The following is a 15,636-nucleotide window of genomic DNA, read 5'->3' on the forward strand; positions in this document are numbered from 1 at the left end:
CCCATCCACCATCACCACCCACCACCACCCGCCATCCGCCGCCACCACCACCACCACCACCACCACCACCCACTCGCTACCACCCACCACCCACCACCGTCACCCACCCACCCACCACCACCACCCGCCACCTACCCGCCACCCACCACCACCTGCCATCGGCCACTCACCACCCACCACCCGCCACCTACCCACCACCACCCGCCACCCGCTACCCACCTGCCATCACCACCCACCACCCGCCACCACCCACCACCCGCCACCACCCGCCACCGTCACCTACCCATCCACCACCACCAGCTACCCACCACCCACCGTCACCACTTTCCACCACCGTCTTCCGCCGCCACTTGCCACTACTTGCCATTTCTCACTCTTTTTTATATTTTTAAATTTTTTTAAACATTTTGTCAATTACCAAACGCGTTTGTAGTTTATGTTTTTCTAAAAATAAACAAAAACCAGTTTATAAAATTTTTGTAAATATAAACTGAAAACGTAAACGTTACCAAACACATTTCAGTTTTCTGTTTATATTTATAAAAATTTTAAAAACTCAAATAAAAACTTGTTTGGTAAATTTTTAATTTACAAATCAGTAGTCTCAGTTTATAAATTTGGCCAAAAAATGTAAACTCAAAAAATGTGTTTCTGTTTTGAGTTTTTATTTACCCGCCACCATTTTCCACCACCGTCTTCCGCCGCCACCACCACCCGCCACCACCTGCCACTACCACTCATCACCCACCAGCCACCACCTGCCACCACCACTCATCACCCACCCGCCACCACCACCCACTCGCCACCACCCACCTGCTATCCACCCGCCACCACCGACCACTCGCCACTACCATCCACCGCCCGCCGCCACCACCACTCACCACCCACCTGCCACCACCATCCACCACTCGCCACCTGCCACCTGCCACCCACCCGCCGCCACCACCCACCACCACCACCATCACCCACCTGCCACTACCACCCACCATCACCACCCACTCGCTACCACCCACCATCGTCACCTACCCACCCACTACCACCACCACCCGCCACCTACCCTCCACCTACCCTCCACCACTTGCCGCCACCCACTCGTTACCACGCACCACTTGCCACCGTCACCCACCCACCACCACCACCACCACCACCACCACTACCCACTCGGTACCACCCGCCACCATCACTCATCCACCCACCACCACCCGCCATCCGCCACCCAGCTGCCACCACCACCCACCACCCGCCAACACCACCACCACCACCACCCCACTACCCGCCACCGTCACCCACCCACTCACCACCACCCGCTACCCACCACCCACCGTCACCACTTTCCACTACCGTCTTCCGCCGCCACTTGCCACCACTTGCCATTTCTTACTCTTTTTTATATTTTTAATTTTTTTCAAACATTTTGTCAATTACCAAACGCGTTTGTAGTTTATGTTTTTCTAAAAATAAACAAAAATCAGTTTATAAAATTTTTGTAAATATAAACTAAAAACGTAAACGTTACCAAACAGATTATGTTTTATATTTTGATAATTTCCTTGTATGCTGCAATGGTGCTTTAAGCAACCCAACCTTAGTAGAATTTGACAGAAAGATGACTTTCGGTTTAAGTTCCTTTTTTGGAACACATCAGGTTGCTTGTGTTGTGATGGCTTTTCTGTAGAAATGTTTGACACTTGATTGCTTGTTTCTATGGGATGCTTAACTCTTATCTTCCTTCCAAATCTATGTATGTATTTCTGGACTTTGGCGTCTATGTTTGTAATAAAAAAAAATCACTTAAGAATTAAAGGCCCATCACTCAATGCTTGTTCCTTTCAACTGAGCATTTATTTTGTTTCAGAGTGGGAGAAGACGCTGCAAATTATCGGCATTGTTGGCCTTGCTCAGGTATTTATTCTTTTGTGTCCAATTGAAGGGTTCCAGTTACCTGTATGTAACAAAAAAAAGGGTTCCAGTTAAGATTTTAAACATCATTTCCTTTCCTCAAACAAAGTCCAATTTTGTTGAGATGCTAGCATTCATTGTATTAACATATCCACATTGACTAAAAGATATTTGATGTGGCTTAAAATTAATAGGAAATATGTCCAATATCTTAATTTGGCATCTAAAGTTGAAACCTTGGATTGATGTGACATAAGAGGTGGCTACACCATGAGGAAGACATATTAGCTGTAACCTGGTCTAGGGAATTTGATTAGACTTTGTGGGGCAACATTTCATGAGTGCCACTTACATATTTCTGTTCCAAAAATTGATCTTGTTGCAGGTTATAATCATTTGGCATTTTGTTTTCTGTGTAATATCTAGATAAAATGGTTAATGGTCCATGTGAAGAAAACAGAATTACCAGTAATTAGAGGTGGCAACCTGGCAGGTTTGGGCTGGTTAAAATGATTTATGTAGATAAAATAATTTAACCCAAACCTACCCATTTAATAAACAAGTTTAAGCAGATTGGGTTAAATTAAATATGGGTTGGACAAAATAACCCAAACAACCCATTTACTCTATTTAACTCTTTTTCAATAGAGGGTGGTGATAGTGGTGATGGTGGAGCTGTGGTTGCATTGGTGTTGGTGGAGGGGTGGTGGTGGTGTGGTAGAGGAGTTGGCACCCATTTAAATGGTTACCCATGTCCAATACATGTAAACTTAATTTTAATTGGATTTGCAAGATGCAATCCATTTAAACCCATTTAACGATTTGAACAGTTTAAATGGATTTTAAATTGGTTTATACAGTTTTAGGTTGAGTTTGCCACCTCTAATAGTAATATAAGTTCATTGATCAGTATGACTTTGGCTCAACCAAATGAAACCAAACCAATCCTTGTGTCCCAATCAATTGAGTTTTTTTTTATTTGTACTTTTTAATTTATTTTTTCACTCTCATATTGTATTCATCAGTCTACATGATCTGGGTGTTCCTAATAGTGCTTTAGATTTGGTATTCCTGGTGAAGGATACATGCAAGTTCTCCCTTTCCCTAACTTTCTTTATTTTTTGATCAGCACCCTTTCCCTAATTTTCTCATGTGTGATGTTAAAGGAAAACTTCTCATATCTTCTTCCTCATCTTGAATTCTTAATTGATTGTGACCTTTTCCAGACTCTATATCGGAGGGTTGCTTCTTATGAGAATGCTGAAGATTTTAAGCAAGATATGAGGTAAACCCTACATAATAGCATTAGAATTATTCTGTTAATTTATTTTTTCTTTGTAGCTCTGTCACGTGCATTGTTTTTATGGAATTACAAAGTTCTTAACTGAATATGATCTTAAGGTTATGAGGAGGGTTATCTTAATCTCTTCTACCAAGTAATTGTATAGTTTTTCTCCTGATGTTGTGAGATGTCATGACTAGGTATATTATGAATAGCATTTATTTTATTCAAATGTTTTGTGTTGACTACATGTATTCATTTGGCTGTTTGGTAATTTCAGTGGAAAATATAGATTATGTGGTTTTGTGCATGAGCGGATACATATGGGCATACATAAATGTAACCAAATTTGAAAGGTTAATTTTATTTGTATTTTCTTTTTGGTTTTCAAACGTAAAACATAATTTCTTTGTATAGGATAAAATAGAAAAAAAAGTAAGTAAATCAGTGTAGGATAGAAATTATCATTGGAAAAAAAAAAAAATTCCAACCTCGTTGCCCTTGAAAATCTGGCCTCCAGATACCATTGGGTTACAAGAATTGTGGTTAATAAAAGAGAAAAGAAAAAGGGAAAAAAAGAAGATAAATAAGGGCCCTTACCAAAGCATGTGGAACTTTATCGTGAATCTGGGGAACTTTGTATATCATGCTTTTGTGTTATGCTGAAGTTCTGATAATGATGATGGATTGACGATTAATAATTGTTTTTCTGCATTTCTTCAAGGTTATTGATGAGTCCTGTTAGATTGGGACGTGAAGCAATTTCATGGGCTGCTGGGAAACTAGAAACTAATGGGATTGGACTACCAACATCACCTTCGTCGTTAGATGTTCAGAACAGGGTGTTGCAGGCTGCTGCCAAACATGAATCTCAACCGTCTGATGGTGAAGAAAACCAAGATTTAACCGCTCCGGTCAATGAGAACATAGATCTGTCTGAAGCATAGGGTGAATATTTATTTTCTTTTGCAGTTTATATAGTTCCAAGTATAGCTTTTTTTAAAACTTTTTGACAGTGAGAACTTAGCTGGGTTTTATCATTGATAAACTTTGTAAAGTAAAACTGGCTGTGACATGTAAAAATACATTTGGAATTGGAGACCTTTCCATTCAACAGTTCTGGATCTGTGTAAAAATACATTGGAATATGACTTTGGATCTGTATGAACTCACTCCCAATACGACTGGTTCTCTAACTAAAATAAGAATATCAACAGTTCTGTTTGTGGAAGGCTATACAGAATGAATTGTAGTGCTTATTGTGCAGAGGGATTATGTCATGGCAATAAGGCCTTAAAATTTGGTTCTGAAAGCAGTTTTTCTGCTGCTCGTGCTCAAGTTGAGAGGAGACAATTTGTGAAAAATGATGCAAGGTGCGGTTAGCAAGTGGTCATCAACCTATTGTTGGCGGCTTTTTTCTTATCAAAATTTGCAAGGGGGGACAAGAGTGAAACAGTGGTCGTCTGTACAGCATAGGGTTCTTGTAGAGTTAGGATAGTATTGTGAAGTGAAATCCCACATTGCCTGGATACAAAATGAGGGCAACCTCACCTTAACAGCTAACTTTTGCGTTTTCCTGTCTGTCGTTTTCCTGTCTGTCTTTTAAACAAAAGCAATTATCAGCCAAACCAAACCTTTAAATAAAGGGAAAGGAACTCATTCTTTGGTAGCTCACCTCAAAGATTATTCTGCTATTCTTTGATGAATATAAACTAATGTGTAGTAATAAATCTTTCTTTTCATATCAATCAATTTACACCAGATAAATATGAAGTACCAAACTCATAGATCTTCATTCGTCCGAAGCAGTCACTCTCCAAATTCCAATTTAAATTGAACTCAGAAAACACTTGACGTGCTTCAGTTCTGCAATTTTCCATGAATTTCACGCATCAACAACTTGGAGTTATTAACAAGACATTTACTTTCATGTACAAGGAATTTACATAATTCATGCCTAGGTGCTGGCCTTAGTGATCTTAACTGAGTAAGGGGATTTGTGATCACAGATTTACTACACAACTCCCTTGCTGGCACGACATGCTTCAACCAGAAATCCGACAGTGCTATTTTCAGGACGTCCCAATATTCTACATCTCGATATAACCTAAATAAACTGCTCCCCTTAGGAGTCCAAACATAAAAATCCATCCAATCCCGATCCATGATTTCCATCAAACCTTGAGCTTGTGGAACACAATAAAGGGGGATTCGTGACCATGGGGAAGCACTGCTCGTATTGCCACCAAAAAATGGGCACTTTATTTCGAGAATTCCTCGGGAGGGCAGACCATAAACAAGCTTGTCAACAACCCCATCTGGTGAAGCTGCAAGCCAGTCATCATCTGGGTTCTTTCCATAGATCTGAAATTCAGGAAATAAAACGGCATTCCCTGTTATCAGCTTGTACCTTTCAAGTGCTTCCTCTTCTTTGATGTTGCTCCAACAGGTAGCCAGGTTACCAGTGAATGGTTCAATTGCCCCAAGCTTCTCCAGCCACAGCTGGACTCTCCGTCGAGGCCAAAATCCAATAGCTCCCCCAAAAGTGCTTGCTGTCAGTTTATGCTTCCTATGTTCTCGCCAGCTTTTGAACCAGTGCTGAAGACCACTTGATTGAAGAACAGAATAAGTTTTGGGACAAAAAATTTTGGGCATATGACCAGCATAATTGCAAATTTGTCCATTGATAGCAGGAATTTTACTTCTTGATTCTGAAAATTTCTGGCTGCTGTATTTTCTTCTGTTTATATAACTGAAAGAAGGAGAACCTATCTTATTAAGGCCATTCCTGTCTTTGAGATGTGACAAACAGCTGAACAAGGTGGATGGGAAATGCAAAATATTCACTGCCCAAGACAAACAGCGCATCAAATGTAGTCTTCACAAATATATATACGTTAAGACAGTTGCATGGATGCGTGGATCAATCTATGTGTACATATCTTATATGACAGACATGGGACATGAATACAGACACTACGACATTGCAATTTCCAAAAAGTTTATGATATGATGCGTCAGGAACACGACAACAAATATAATATACATTTGGGTAAACTGCACTGACACTCCCTGGGGTTTCCCACTAATAAACTAGTATCCCTGTGATTTTGGAAATCACATGACCCTTCCTGAGATTTATCGTTACATTATCAGCATTCAATTTTTTGAAAATACCATATTTACCCTGTGAAATCCCGTCTCTTTGACCTATATCCTATAACACGCAAGAGCCGTTTCTCCTAACCCCTTAACGAGTCATCACCACCACCTCCATTAGCCTAGGGCTCACAGATCAATGGGACTATGTAAAAATTTGCCATGATATTGTTTATGATTAGAAGTTGACAAATATGAGCACAAGTCCCATGTCCACAAAATCCCATAGATAAATAACAAAATCAAGAAATACATTTCATCCAAACAAAATGCAAGAAAACAATATATTTCATGCCAACCATGTCCAGCAACAGACTGACTAGCTAGCAATGTTTCCACCTAGTTTAACATTTGTTTCTGTAAATTTGAACAGAGCTTAGCAAATTTAGATATAGGAAATAATCAGATCATATCAAGTTTCCAGAACTGAAGTTTCCAAACAAAGATATGGTTCCACTAGTCATCAACTATTTTAATCAAAACCCACTTGGAACTTTCATCAAACAGTTCATCGGCAGCCATTGAACAACCACCTAAGCACCATTTTCTACCATATATATATATATATATATAGAGAGAGAGAGAGAGAGAGAGAGAGAACACCTGAAAGTGAGACTGAACACCTCATCCAACAATGGCATGACTAACTCATTTACCTCTCTTCACTTCCCTCAGACTCTGTACTACTTGAGGCTTCAAGTGATGACATTTTTGACCTTTTCTAACAATCTAGCACGTTAGCTGTTCTGGGTTGTGACGAATGTGCCCAACGGTGGATTTGATGGAGGAGGACAAGGCTGCGGTGGAGTTTCGGTTCAATTCGATTGCTGTACTGCAACCTTGATGCAATAATGGTGTGGTTTTGAGAGTTGGGTTTAACTGTGAGTGTTTTATTTATGAAAAATGTTTAACACCACTAATTTAAGAGCACTAGGAGAGCACTAATTGGTGGGTCTCATTTATTGATGTGATATTTTGGTCTTAAGGTTTTTTTTTTTTTTTTTTTTTTTGAATTTCCACATCATTAGTGGTCAATTAGTGCTCCCAAATTAGTGGGATGAATCATTGTTGTTTATTTATTTATTTTAGGAAAATGCTACGGACCCAAAAAAAAAAATATATATATTATCAAAATTTTATCAAATATCATATGATATAGAATTTACATAATGTGAGTTTTATACGGATTTCATATCTATGTGAAATATTTGATAAAAATTTGATAAATTTTTTAAAAACTTTAATATTACTCATTATTTTAAAGAAAAAACATTTAACCTTTGATTTTGGGTGGTTGCAAATCACTCGTCACGTTTGAAAATATACGGACATCCATTGATTTTCAATTGTCACGTTGTTAATATTTATATCAAAAAGACTAATTGACCTTTACATATACTAACCCACACACACGTCACACACATATACATTTTCCTTATCTCCTCGATGTTTCTCTGTCACACATCCTACTCTCCTCTCTCTTTCTTTCTCTACACAGAATATTACATCACATCATTTATCTCACTTTTTTAATTAAAAAACAAAATAATTTTTATTCAATTTTTAATAAAATACATATAATTTTTAATATATAAATTCAATTTTTATAAAATTAATATTATTAAAAAAATAAACAAAATCTTTAAATAAGACTAATATTTAACATATTTAATAAAAATTTAAATTAATAATGCGATAAATATATAAAAAAAAACTTACATAATTAAAATAATTTTTATGATTTGAAATCAATGTAAATAACAATTATTTTTTGAACATAAAAATATTATTTTTTGTTTACTAAAAAAACGTAAAAACTAATAAAAAAATATTAACTCAAATTCTACAAAAGTGTTAACTTAAATTGTATAAATAAAAAAGTAATAATTAAACCATACAAATATTATTTTATATTTTTATTAACTTAAATCATACAATAAAAATAATACAAATTAATACAAAACAAAAAATTCACTAAATATAGCCACATATATTTTAGCATTAAAAATAGTTTAAAAAAATTATGTCATGAGAAATCCAATTCATCATATTTGATTGAATTCTGTCTTCTATTTTTCTACAAAAAAAAAAAAAAAAAAAAAAAAACTGATTTGTTAAAGAAAATGTCATTTTCTTATGATTCTATAAACAAATTGTATAATAAAATATAATCAAGTGTTTCCCCTTTAATGTTGTTTGCAGAAGACATTTCAATATTCTTAACAAATGTATAATAAAATTTAAAGAAAATTAAACAATAAAATTAATAAATAAAAATTCTCTATAGAGTGTAAGATAAATTAAGAAAAATAAATATTTGATGAAATAAGAATAAATAAATAAATAAGAGATAAAAATATAATAGAAAAAAATAAATTGTATAATGAAGTTTAATACAATATAATCAAGTGTTTCCCCTCCAATATTATTTGCAGAAGACATTTCAATATTCTTAATAAATTGTATAATAAAATTTAAAGAAAAATAAACAATAAAATTAAAAAAAATGAAAACGGCACTATAGAGTGGAAGGCAAATTAAACAAATAAATATTTGATTAAATAAAAAATAAAAATAAAATAAATAAGATATAAAAATATAATTAAAAACTTAAAATATAATTAAAAACTAATTGTTCAAATAAATATTTGATTAAATAAAAAAAAGAGATAAAAATATAATTAAAAAACTAAACAAATTAAAATAATTAAAATAAAAGGGAGAGGAAGTACTAATTGTTACGGGATGGTTCCACTTTTTCCTCTTATTTGGGTGAAGTATAACATCCACTTCATAGCATTGTCTTATATAGTGAATGGTAAGGTCATTTTGATCTTTTCCTCAAACTATTTTTGAAGGAAAAGCTATCAAACGGACCAATACAAGCAAATGAGACACGTGCAGCCCACTTGCCGTTTCTTTGGATGGACAATATAACAGTTGTAGATCAGTCTAAAATCATAGAAAAAGTGTGCATATTTTCAAATCTCAGAGAGTCATTTGCAATAATCCAAAATTATATGGGATTGAATGTTTTTTGCCCTTTATTTTATTTGGCAAAGTTCTTTAACACTATTTTTAGGCTAGAAAAGGAATATGAAAGGTTAGGTTTAACTGTGAGTGCTTACTAAATAATGCTCAATTAATACATATTAATGTGTTTTTGGGAGAGAAAAGATTGAGTATACACTTAACCTTCGACATAGGGATGAGGGGTCACTGCCGTGAGCCCCTCACTGCTGTTCCTGCTGTGGAATGAAACGGTGGCGTTTTGTGTGTATTTGCTTCTTTCTTTTCTTTTTTTTTGTTTGGTTGGTCACTTTTTTACTTTAATTCTTAAAATTTATTTTTTTAATTTATTTTAGAGTTTAGAATTTAGGGTTTAGTTCTTAAAATTTATTTTTATTTTATTTTATGATTTAGGGATAAATTTTTTTTTTTTTTTTTAGGGTTTAGGATTTAGGGTTTAATTCTTAATTTTTTTTTATTTTAGGGTTTAGGGATAATTTTTTTTATTATTTTAGGGTTTAGGCTATAGGGTTTAATTTTTAAAATTTATTTTTTATTTTAGGGTTTAGGGATAAATTTTTTTATTATTATTATTTTAGGGTTTAGGGTTTGGGGTTTAATTCTTAAAATTTATTTATTTTTATTTTAGGGTTTAAGATTTAGAGCAAAATGTAATTTATCATGCCAAAAAAATAAATTCAGAACATGAAAAAAAAAAAGAAAAAAAGAAGAAGATTAAACGATGTTGTTTTAGGGACAGCAAGCACAGCAGGGGGTAACCCACTGCAGGGACCCCGCATCCTCGACATAGTGCTCAAATGGTTATCCCGTGACTTGAACCCATAACTACAATGTTATTAGGCTAAGTTTTACTATTGAACTAATGGTCACTCCTAACTACGAGTGTTTACTGTTCAAAAAAAAAAAAAAACTGTGAGTGTTTTATTTATTTTATTTAGTAAAGTTCTTTAACACTATTTTTTGGCCATAAAAGGAATATGAAATGTTAGGGTTCAAAGAAATTTAATATGCTTTCGTTTGAGACGTGGATTGGTTTTTTAGTTTTTTGGTTATTTTAGGATGGAGCTAAAAAGTCTCGTTTGAGATGAGTTTTTTGACTTTTTAAGGCACCGTTTGGAAAGAAGGTTTGTAGGTTTTTTTGGCTATTTTAGTTATAAAAGACAAAATAGGCTATTTTAGTCACAACCAACAAAACATCACATCCAACCCATAATCATTATACTCTTCTCTCACAAAAAAAATCAAAAAAGCCAAAAAGTTCTTCACAAATCAAGCTTTTTAGCCCAGGTTAAAATAGCCAAAAAAGTCAAAAAGTCAAAAAGCCAACCTACTTCCCAAACCAACCCTAAACTTTTATGAGAGAAAAAATGAAATAATTATGACTTGAATGTGACATTTTATTTTATTATTTTTTTAAACTATTTTATCTTTTTATAGTTAAAATAGCCAAAAAAAAAAAAAAAAAAAAAAAAAAAATCATACCAAACATTTATATCCTTCAAAGTAGACGAAAGTTGGCAATTGTAAGTTGCTATAGTCATCAATAACTCTTACGTACGTCCTTTGCATGTACCAAGATCAAATATAATTTAGGGTTGGTTTGGGATAGTCTATAAAAGATAAAATGTCAAAAAATTAAAAAGTTATCATTATTTATTAAAAAAATTAAAAAATCAATTTTCTAAACAAAAGTACAGCTTTGATATCATCTATGTGCAGCTGTTGTGCTATGTTTGTTGACAAAAATGAAATGATTGGGTGTAATTTTAGATGGTTGTTGTTCGGCCTGTGGGGCCCATCACGGGTTCCGTTTTCATAATCTAAACCGTTCAATGTGTAGAACTCGTCGAGTACTATATGTCTGTAAAAAATCACTTTTATCGGATATCGATAACTGCATGATCAAATCAGTTATGTACAACAAATGGATGGTGTTATAATTAACGATTGAAAAAAAACAAATTTGATCAGATAGCTATCAATATCCGATCAACGTGATTTTTTAAAGACATATAGTACTCGATGAGTTCTATACATTGAACGGTTCAGATTATCAAAATGGTACCCGTGATGACCCCTACGGGTCGAACAAAACTATCCAGTGCAATGTCTGAAAAATAACCAATAATTTCTTACTCTCATTTCACTTGTGCAGATTGTACAGCTGTGCCCACACCTCTCTAATCTTCTCCTACACACTTGTTTATATAATTTCTTAATATATATTTTTTCATAAAAAGTCAAAAAAATTAATCTAAATATCTATATTTTTTTCCTCAATTTTTTAATCTAAAAAGATAAAAAATACATTTATTTAGGACACCCCAAACAACCCCTTAACTTTGAGTGACATGATACAATCATATCTAAATGATAAATTGTCTAAATGAAAAATCAACAAAGGCTAACCTGTATGTTTTTGGGAAGTATATATTTTAATTTAAAATTAAAAAAATAATTTAAAAAGTTAAAAAATCAACAAATAATATAAAAAAAAGTCACATTTATTTCTCTCTCCATTTTTTAATGTTTTTTTTCGTAAAAAGTTATAAAGTTATTTTTCAAACATATTAATTTTTTTCTCATATTTTAGTCAAAAAGATAAAAAAAAAATTACTAAAATTATCGATTCCAAAACGAGACCTAAGTTAAATTTAAATGAGTTGACTATTGATTGGTTAATAAAGTCATTAGGCCTCCGTTTGGCAAGTTGGTTTTGAGATTTTTTGGGCTAAAATATTCACAAAAAAACAAAATAGATTTTTTAGCCCAATAAAACAAAATATCACATCAAATTCATAATCATTACATTCTTTCTCTTACAAAAAAGTCAAAAATGCCAAAAGCCCTTCCCAAACAAGGCTTTTTAACCCCAAGCTAAAATAGCCAAAAAACCAACCCACTTCCCAAACGAACCCTAAGGCTCCATTTGATTGTCCATATTAGATATAAAGATTTGAAGAGGATATGTAATACCTAGGATGTGATATAATATGTCATAGGATATAAGATAAATTATATATATTATTGGGTCACTTGTCCTATGTTTGATTAAGATAGGATATAAGATGATAAGAGGAGAGAAACTATTTTTGGCCTTTAGATGAAAGATGAGCCATATTCGACGATAGGAGATATACAATACCATGGGAGTTGATATTACATATCTCCTTTTGCATCATATACTATTCAGACTCCCTAGAGTAACCAAACACGAGATGTAAAGAGACAAAAAAAAAAATATAGAACCTATTTCGTATTATATCTGATCTCATAAGGGGTGTTTGGGAAGAAACCTTTTGGGATTTTTGGGTTAAAATAAGGAGAAATTAGTCTAAGGTCCCTTTTCCGATTTTTAGTAATGAAAAAGATCCCCAATATTATTTTTTGATGTCTAAGGTCCCTAAATCCACACCCATATATCATATTAGAGAAATTTGACTCTCTCTGTGTTTCCGATCTTTATTCTATCAAACCTCATTTCTCTCTCTACCTTCTTTATTTCATCTCTCTCTCTCTCTCTTTCTCTCTCTAAATCCAAACCTCAGTTCACTCTTTCAATGCCCGCCGCCTCCGCTTCCACCTCCACCGCCGTGAGACTAGGTGACCGCAATCACAACCCCAATCAACAACTCGGAATACTCAAAAAATTTAAAAATGTAAACATCAATTTAAAGAACTAAGCACAAACCTGAGACATTCGGTCTATAGCCCCAAGTTTCCTCTTCTCTTTCTTCAAATATCATTCCATTTGTTGCCTTGTATTGACCAAGATCAACAAAATTTATATATATATATATATATATATACATATTGAAAAATCAGTGAGATGATACATACATATAGAGTGAGAGATTGTACAGTTTAGAGAGGATAGGTGATGAGCTGGGTGATGATTCCACCACCGGCATCGGCGAGTCCATTGATCAAGGCGTCGGACATAGTTTTCTCGGGAAAATGTTGAGGGAAAACGAGATCTAATTCGAGTTTTAGAAAGAGAAATAGAGAGTTTTATGGAGAGAGAGAGAGAGAAAGAGAGAGAGACTATCTATGACTTTGGCTGTAGCGAATGTTGGTATGTTGATGGAAGGGTTCGCTATCAGGGAGTAATAACCATAGTGAGTCCCATAGTGTTGGAAAAGAATTTTCTCTGAGTTTTTGTGAATTTCTCTAGGTTAGAAGGGAATTTCTCTGAGTTTTTGTGAATTTCTCTAAGTTTTTGTGATTTTCTCTGGGAATTTATCAGTTGATTATCTGGGAAAGTTTGGAACTCTAGATTTAGGGCATTGGTAGTGCGAAATGTATGAATTTGAGCAATTTATTTGCAATAACTTTTCAAATCAATAGAAGACTTATTTTCTCTGGGTTTTAGTCTCTAGTCTAGAATTTCTTTGGTCCAGAATTTTCTCTGGTGAGCACTTTACTTTGGTTGTGTACTATTAGTATATATATTACACTTCTCATTCTTTCATTTCTATTCAACTGATAAAGGATTTGATTGGTAAAGGATTTGAAATTTTCTTTGGTTTCAATTTTCTCTGGTACAAGATTTTAAATTTTCTTTGGTAAAAGGATTTGAATTTTCTCTAGTTTCACAGATAAAGAATTCTACAGGAGCAAACAATTTTGTTAAAAGAAATTTCAATTTTCTCTGAAGAGAAAGGAAATTTCTCTGGAGAGTGGGTCGGAAAAATTTGGAAGTCTAGAGAAATTTTGTTTCTTGGTTATACTCAATGCAATAATTTTGTGTATGATCTGTCTGGTGTGCATATTTCTCTTTGCATCAGTGCTGGTAGTTATGTTGTTGTTGTTTCCCCCCCTTTTTTTTTTGAGTTAAAAACCATAACTGTTAGTTCTTTACATAATCTGAAAATTTTTCTGGAGAGAAACAGAGAATTTCTTTGGGTTGGATAGAATTTCTTTGGTCCAGAATTTCTCTTGATGAAATTTCTCTAGATCAAATTAAGGGACCTTAGACATTATGAAAATATTAGATGTCTTTTATGGTATAAAATCTTAATACTAGAGACCCTAAAAAAAAAAACTCCCCTAAAATAACACTAAAAGAAAAAATATGCTAAAATAGTTAATAAGACAAAATGTCATATCAAATCCATAATCATTTCATTTTTTCTCTCACAAATATCACATCAATTATAAAAAAATTTGATCATCTTCCCAAACACAACTATTTTAGCATATTAAAACAGCAAAAAACTAAGGCTCTGTTTAGTTGTGAATTCAAATCATGATTCCGCACCTTAATTCAAGTATGGTGTTTGGTTAGTGTTCTCAAACGATGATTCCAAAACTCTGTACAAAACACCTGCGGTTTTCTGTTTTGACAGACGCGTTTTTTTTTTTTTTTTTGAAAATTTTGCCTGACGGGGATGTCCGGCCGGTTGACCGGAATAGTGATTTTTTTTTTTTTTTTTTTTGCAATTGATTTATATAATAGAAAAAAACATTTTTTGAAATTTTTAAAATTTTTTATGTACTTTAAAATAATTTTGAGTTGTATGTTTAGTTATGAGTTGTAAATTTTTGTATCACATATCAAATGTCACATCAATAATTCCCCACTTAAATCAAAACTCTTTTCAAAACTATTTTCAAAACTCTTTACCAAATAAATTTTTTACACTCAAATTATAATTCCACAACACACAAACTCAAAATACAACTCATACTCTCAAATCACATTTACAAAACTCTACCAAATGCTACCTAAGAGTTTGTTTGGCATGACCAACTATAGCACATTTTTTTTTATCTTTTTATCTTTTTTAGGTCATATCACATCTCTACTGTTCTGCATATCTTTTCATAAAAAGTAAAAAAATATAGTTATTTAAGATAATTTTAAACAATTTTTAAATAAACCTATTAAAATAGACAAGTTTCTAAAAAGGCCGTAAACAAATAGGACCAAAAGAAAGAGGGTTATCATTAAAATCGTGTTTGTTTAATATAAGATTGATGAGTGATCAAAAGGAAAAAGACCACGATGTTAGTGGCCTAACCAATCGTATGCAATTTAGAAAAATTTTGGGTGTGCATTGCACATTATATACAATTGTGCGTAAATTTATATAATTTTTTCTGAATTTATATAAATAATTTTACAAAAATACATAAATTCACGTAATTACGTAAATTTTTATGAATTTACGTAAATTTGTACTCCTTCCGTCTCAAAATATTAATCCCTTATTTTATTTTTTATTGTCCAAAAATATTAATCCATTTTCAAAAATCAAGTACAA

At 33.4% G+C, this 15,636-nt stretch overlaps 2 protein-coding genes across 4 annotated transcripts in view; one reads left to right on the plus strand and one right to left on the minus strand.

The window, feature by feature from the left end:
- The window catches only part of LOC114265904 (Rhodanese/Cell cycle control phosphatase superfamily protein), a 29,413-nt gene extending 25,118 nt beyond the window's left edge, over positions 1 to 4,295 (plus strand). Inside the window, exons 11-14 of one of the 2 annotated variants that reach the window (XR_014333157.1) lie at positions 1,646 to 1,741; positions 1,856 to 1,902; positions 3,126 to 3,184; positions 3,906 to 4,295. Coding sequence is in view for 1 of the 2 variants with exons in the window: in XM_082874923.1 (XP_082731049.1) it covers positions 1,856 to 1,902; positions 3,126 to 3,184; positions 3,906 to 4,128 (329 nt within the window). In the remaining variant the exon portion in view is untranslated. The remainder of the gene's footprint in view (positions 1 to 1,645; positions 1,742 to 1,855; positions 1,903 to 3,125; positions 3,185 to 3,905) is intronic. The other variant, XM_082874923.1, reaches the window with a different exon arrangement.
- Positions 4,296 to 4,843: 548 nt separating this feature from the next.
- Positions 4,844 to 7,238, minus strand: LOC114265905 (uncharacterized). Of its 2 annotated transcripts, none has more exons than XM_028206767.2 (2): positions 6,944 to 7,238; positions 4,844 to 6,027 (listed from the first exon to the last, which is right to left on the minus strand). In XM_028206767.2, the coding sequence occupies exons 1-2, from the start codon at positions 6,966 to 6,968 to the stop codon at positions 5,042 to 5,044; spliced, it is 1,011 nt and encodes a 336-aa protein (XP_028062568.2). In that variant the 5' UTR covers positions 6,969 to 7,238; the 3' UTR covers positions 4,844 to 5,041. The 2 variants fall into 2 exon arrangements, with proteins under 2 accessions (XP_028062568.2, XP_028062569.2); XM_028206768.2 differs by having other exon boundaries at positions 4,844 to 5,933; positions 6,944 to 7,211.
- Between the last annotated feature and the right edge of the window lie 8,398 nt (positions 7,239 to 15,636).

Source organism: Camellia sinensis, chromosome 6 (genome assembly GCF_055761805.1).
Source record: "Camellia sinensis isolate YWXY chromosome 6, ASM5576180v1, whole genome shotgun sequence".
In the NCBI taxonomy this organism is placed as follows: Eukaryota; Viridiplantae; Streptophyta; class Magnoliopsida; order Ericales; family Theaceae; genus Camellia; species Camellia sinensis.

Coding starts and splice junctions, on each gene's coding strand:
- LOC114265905 (XM_028206767.2), bottom strand. CDS start 6,968: ATGAGGTGTTCAGTCTCACTTTCAG. Junction 6,028..6,943: donor GTGTTCAGTCTCACTTTCAG/GTGTTCTCTCTC, acceptor TGTCTTGGGCAG/TGAATATTTTGCATTTCCCA.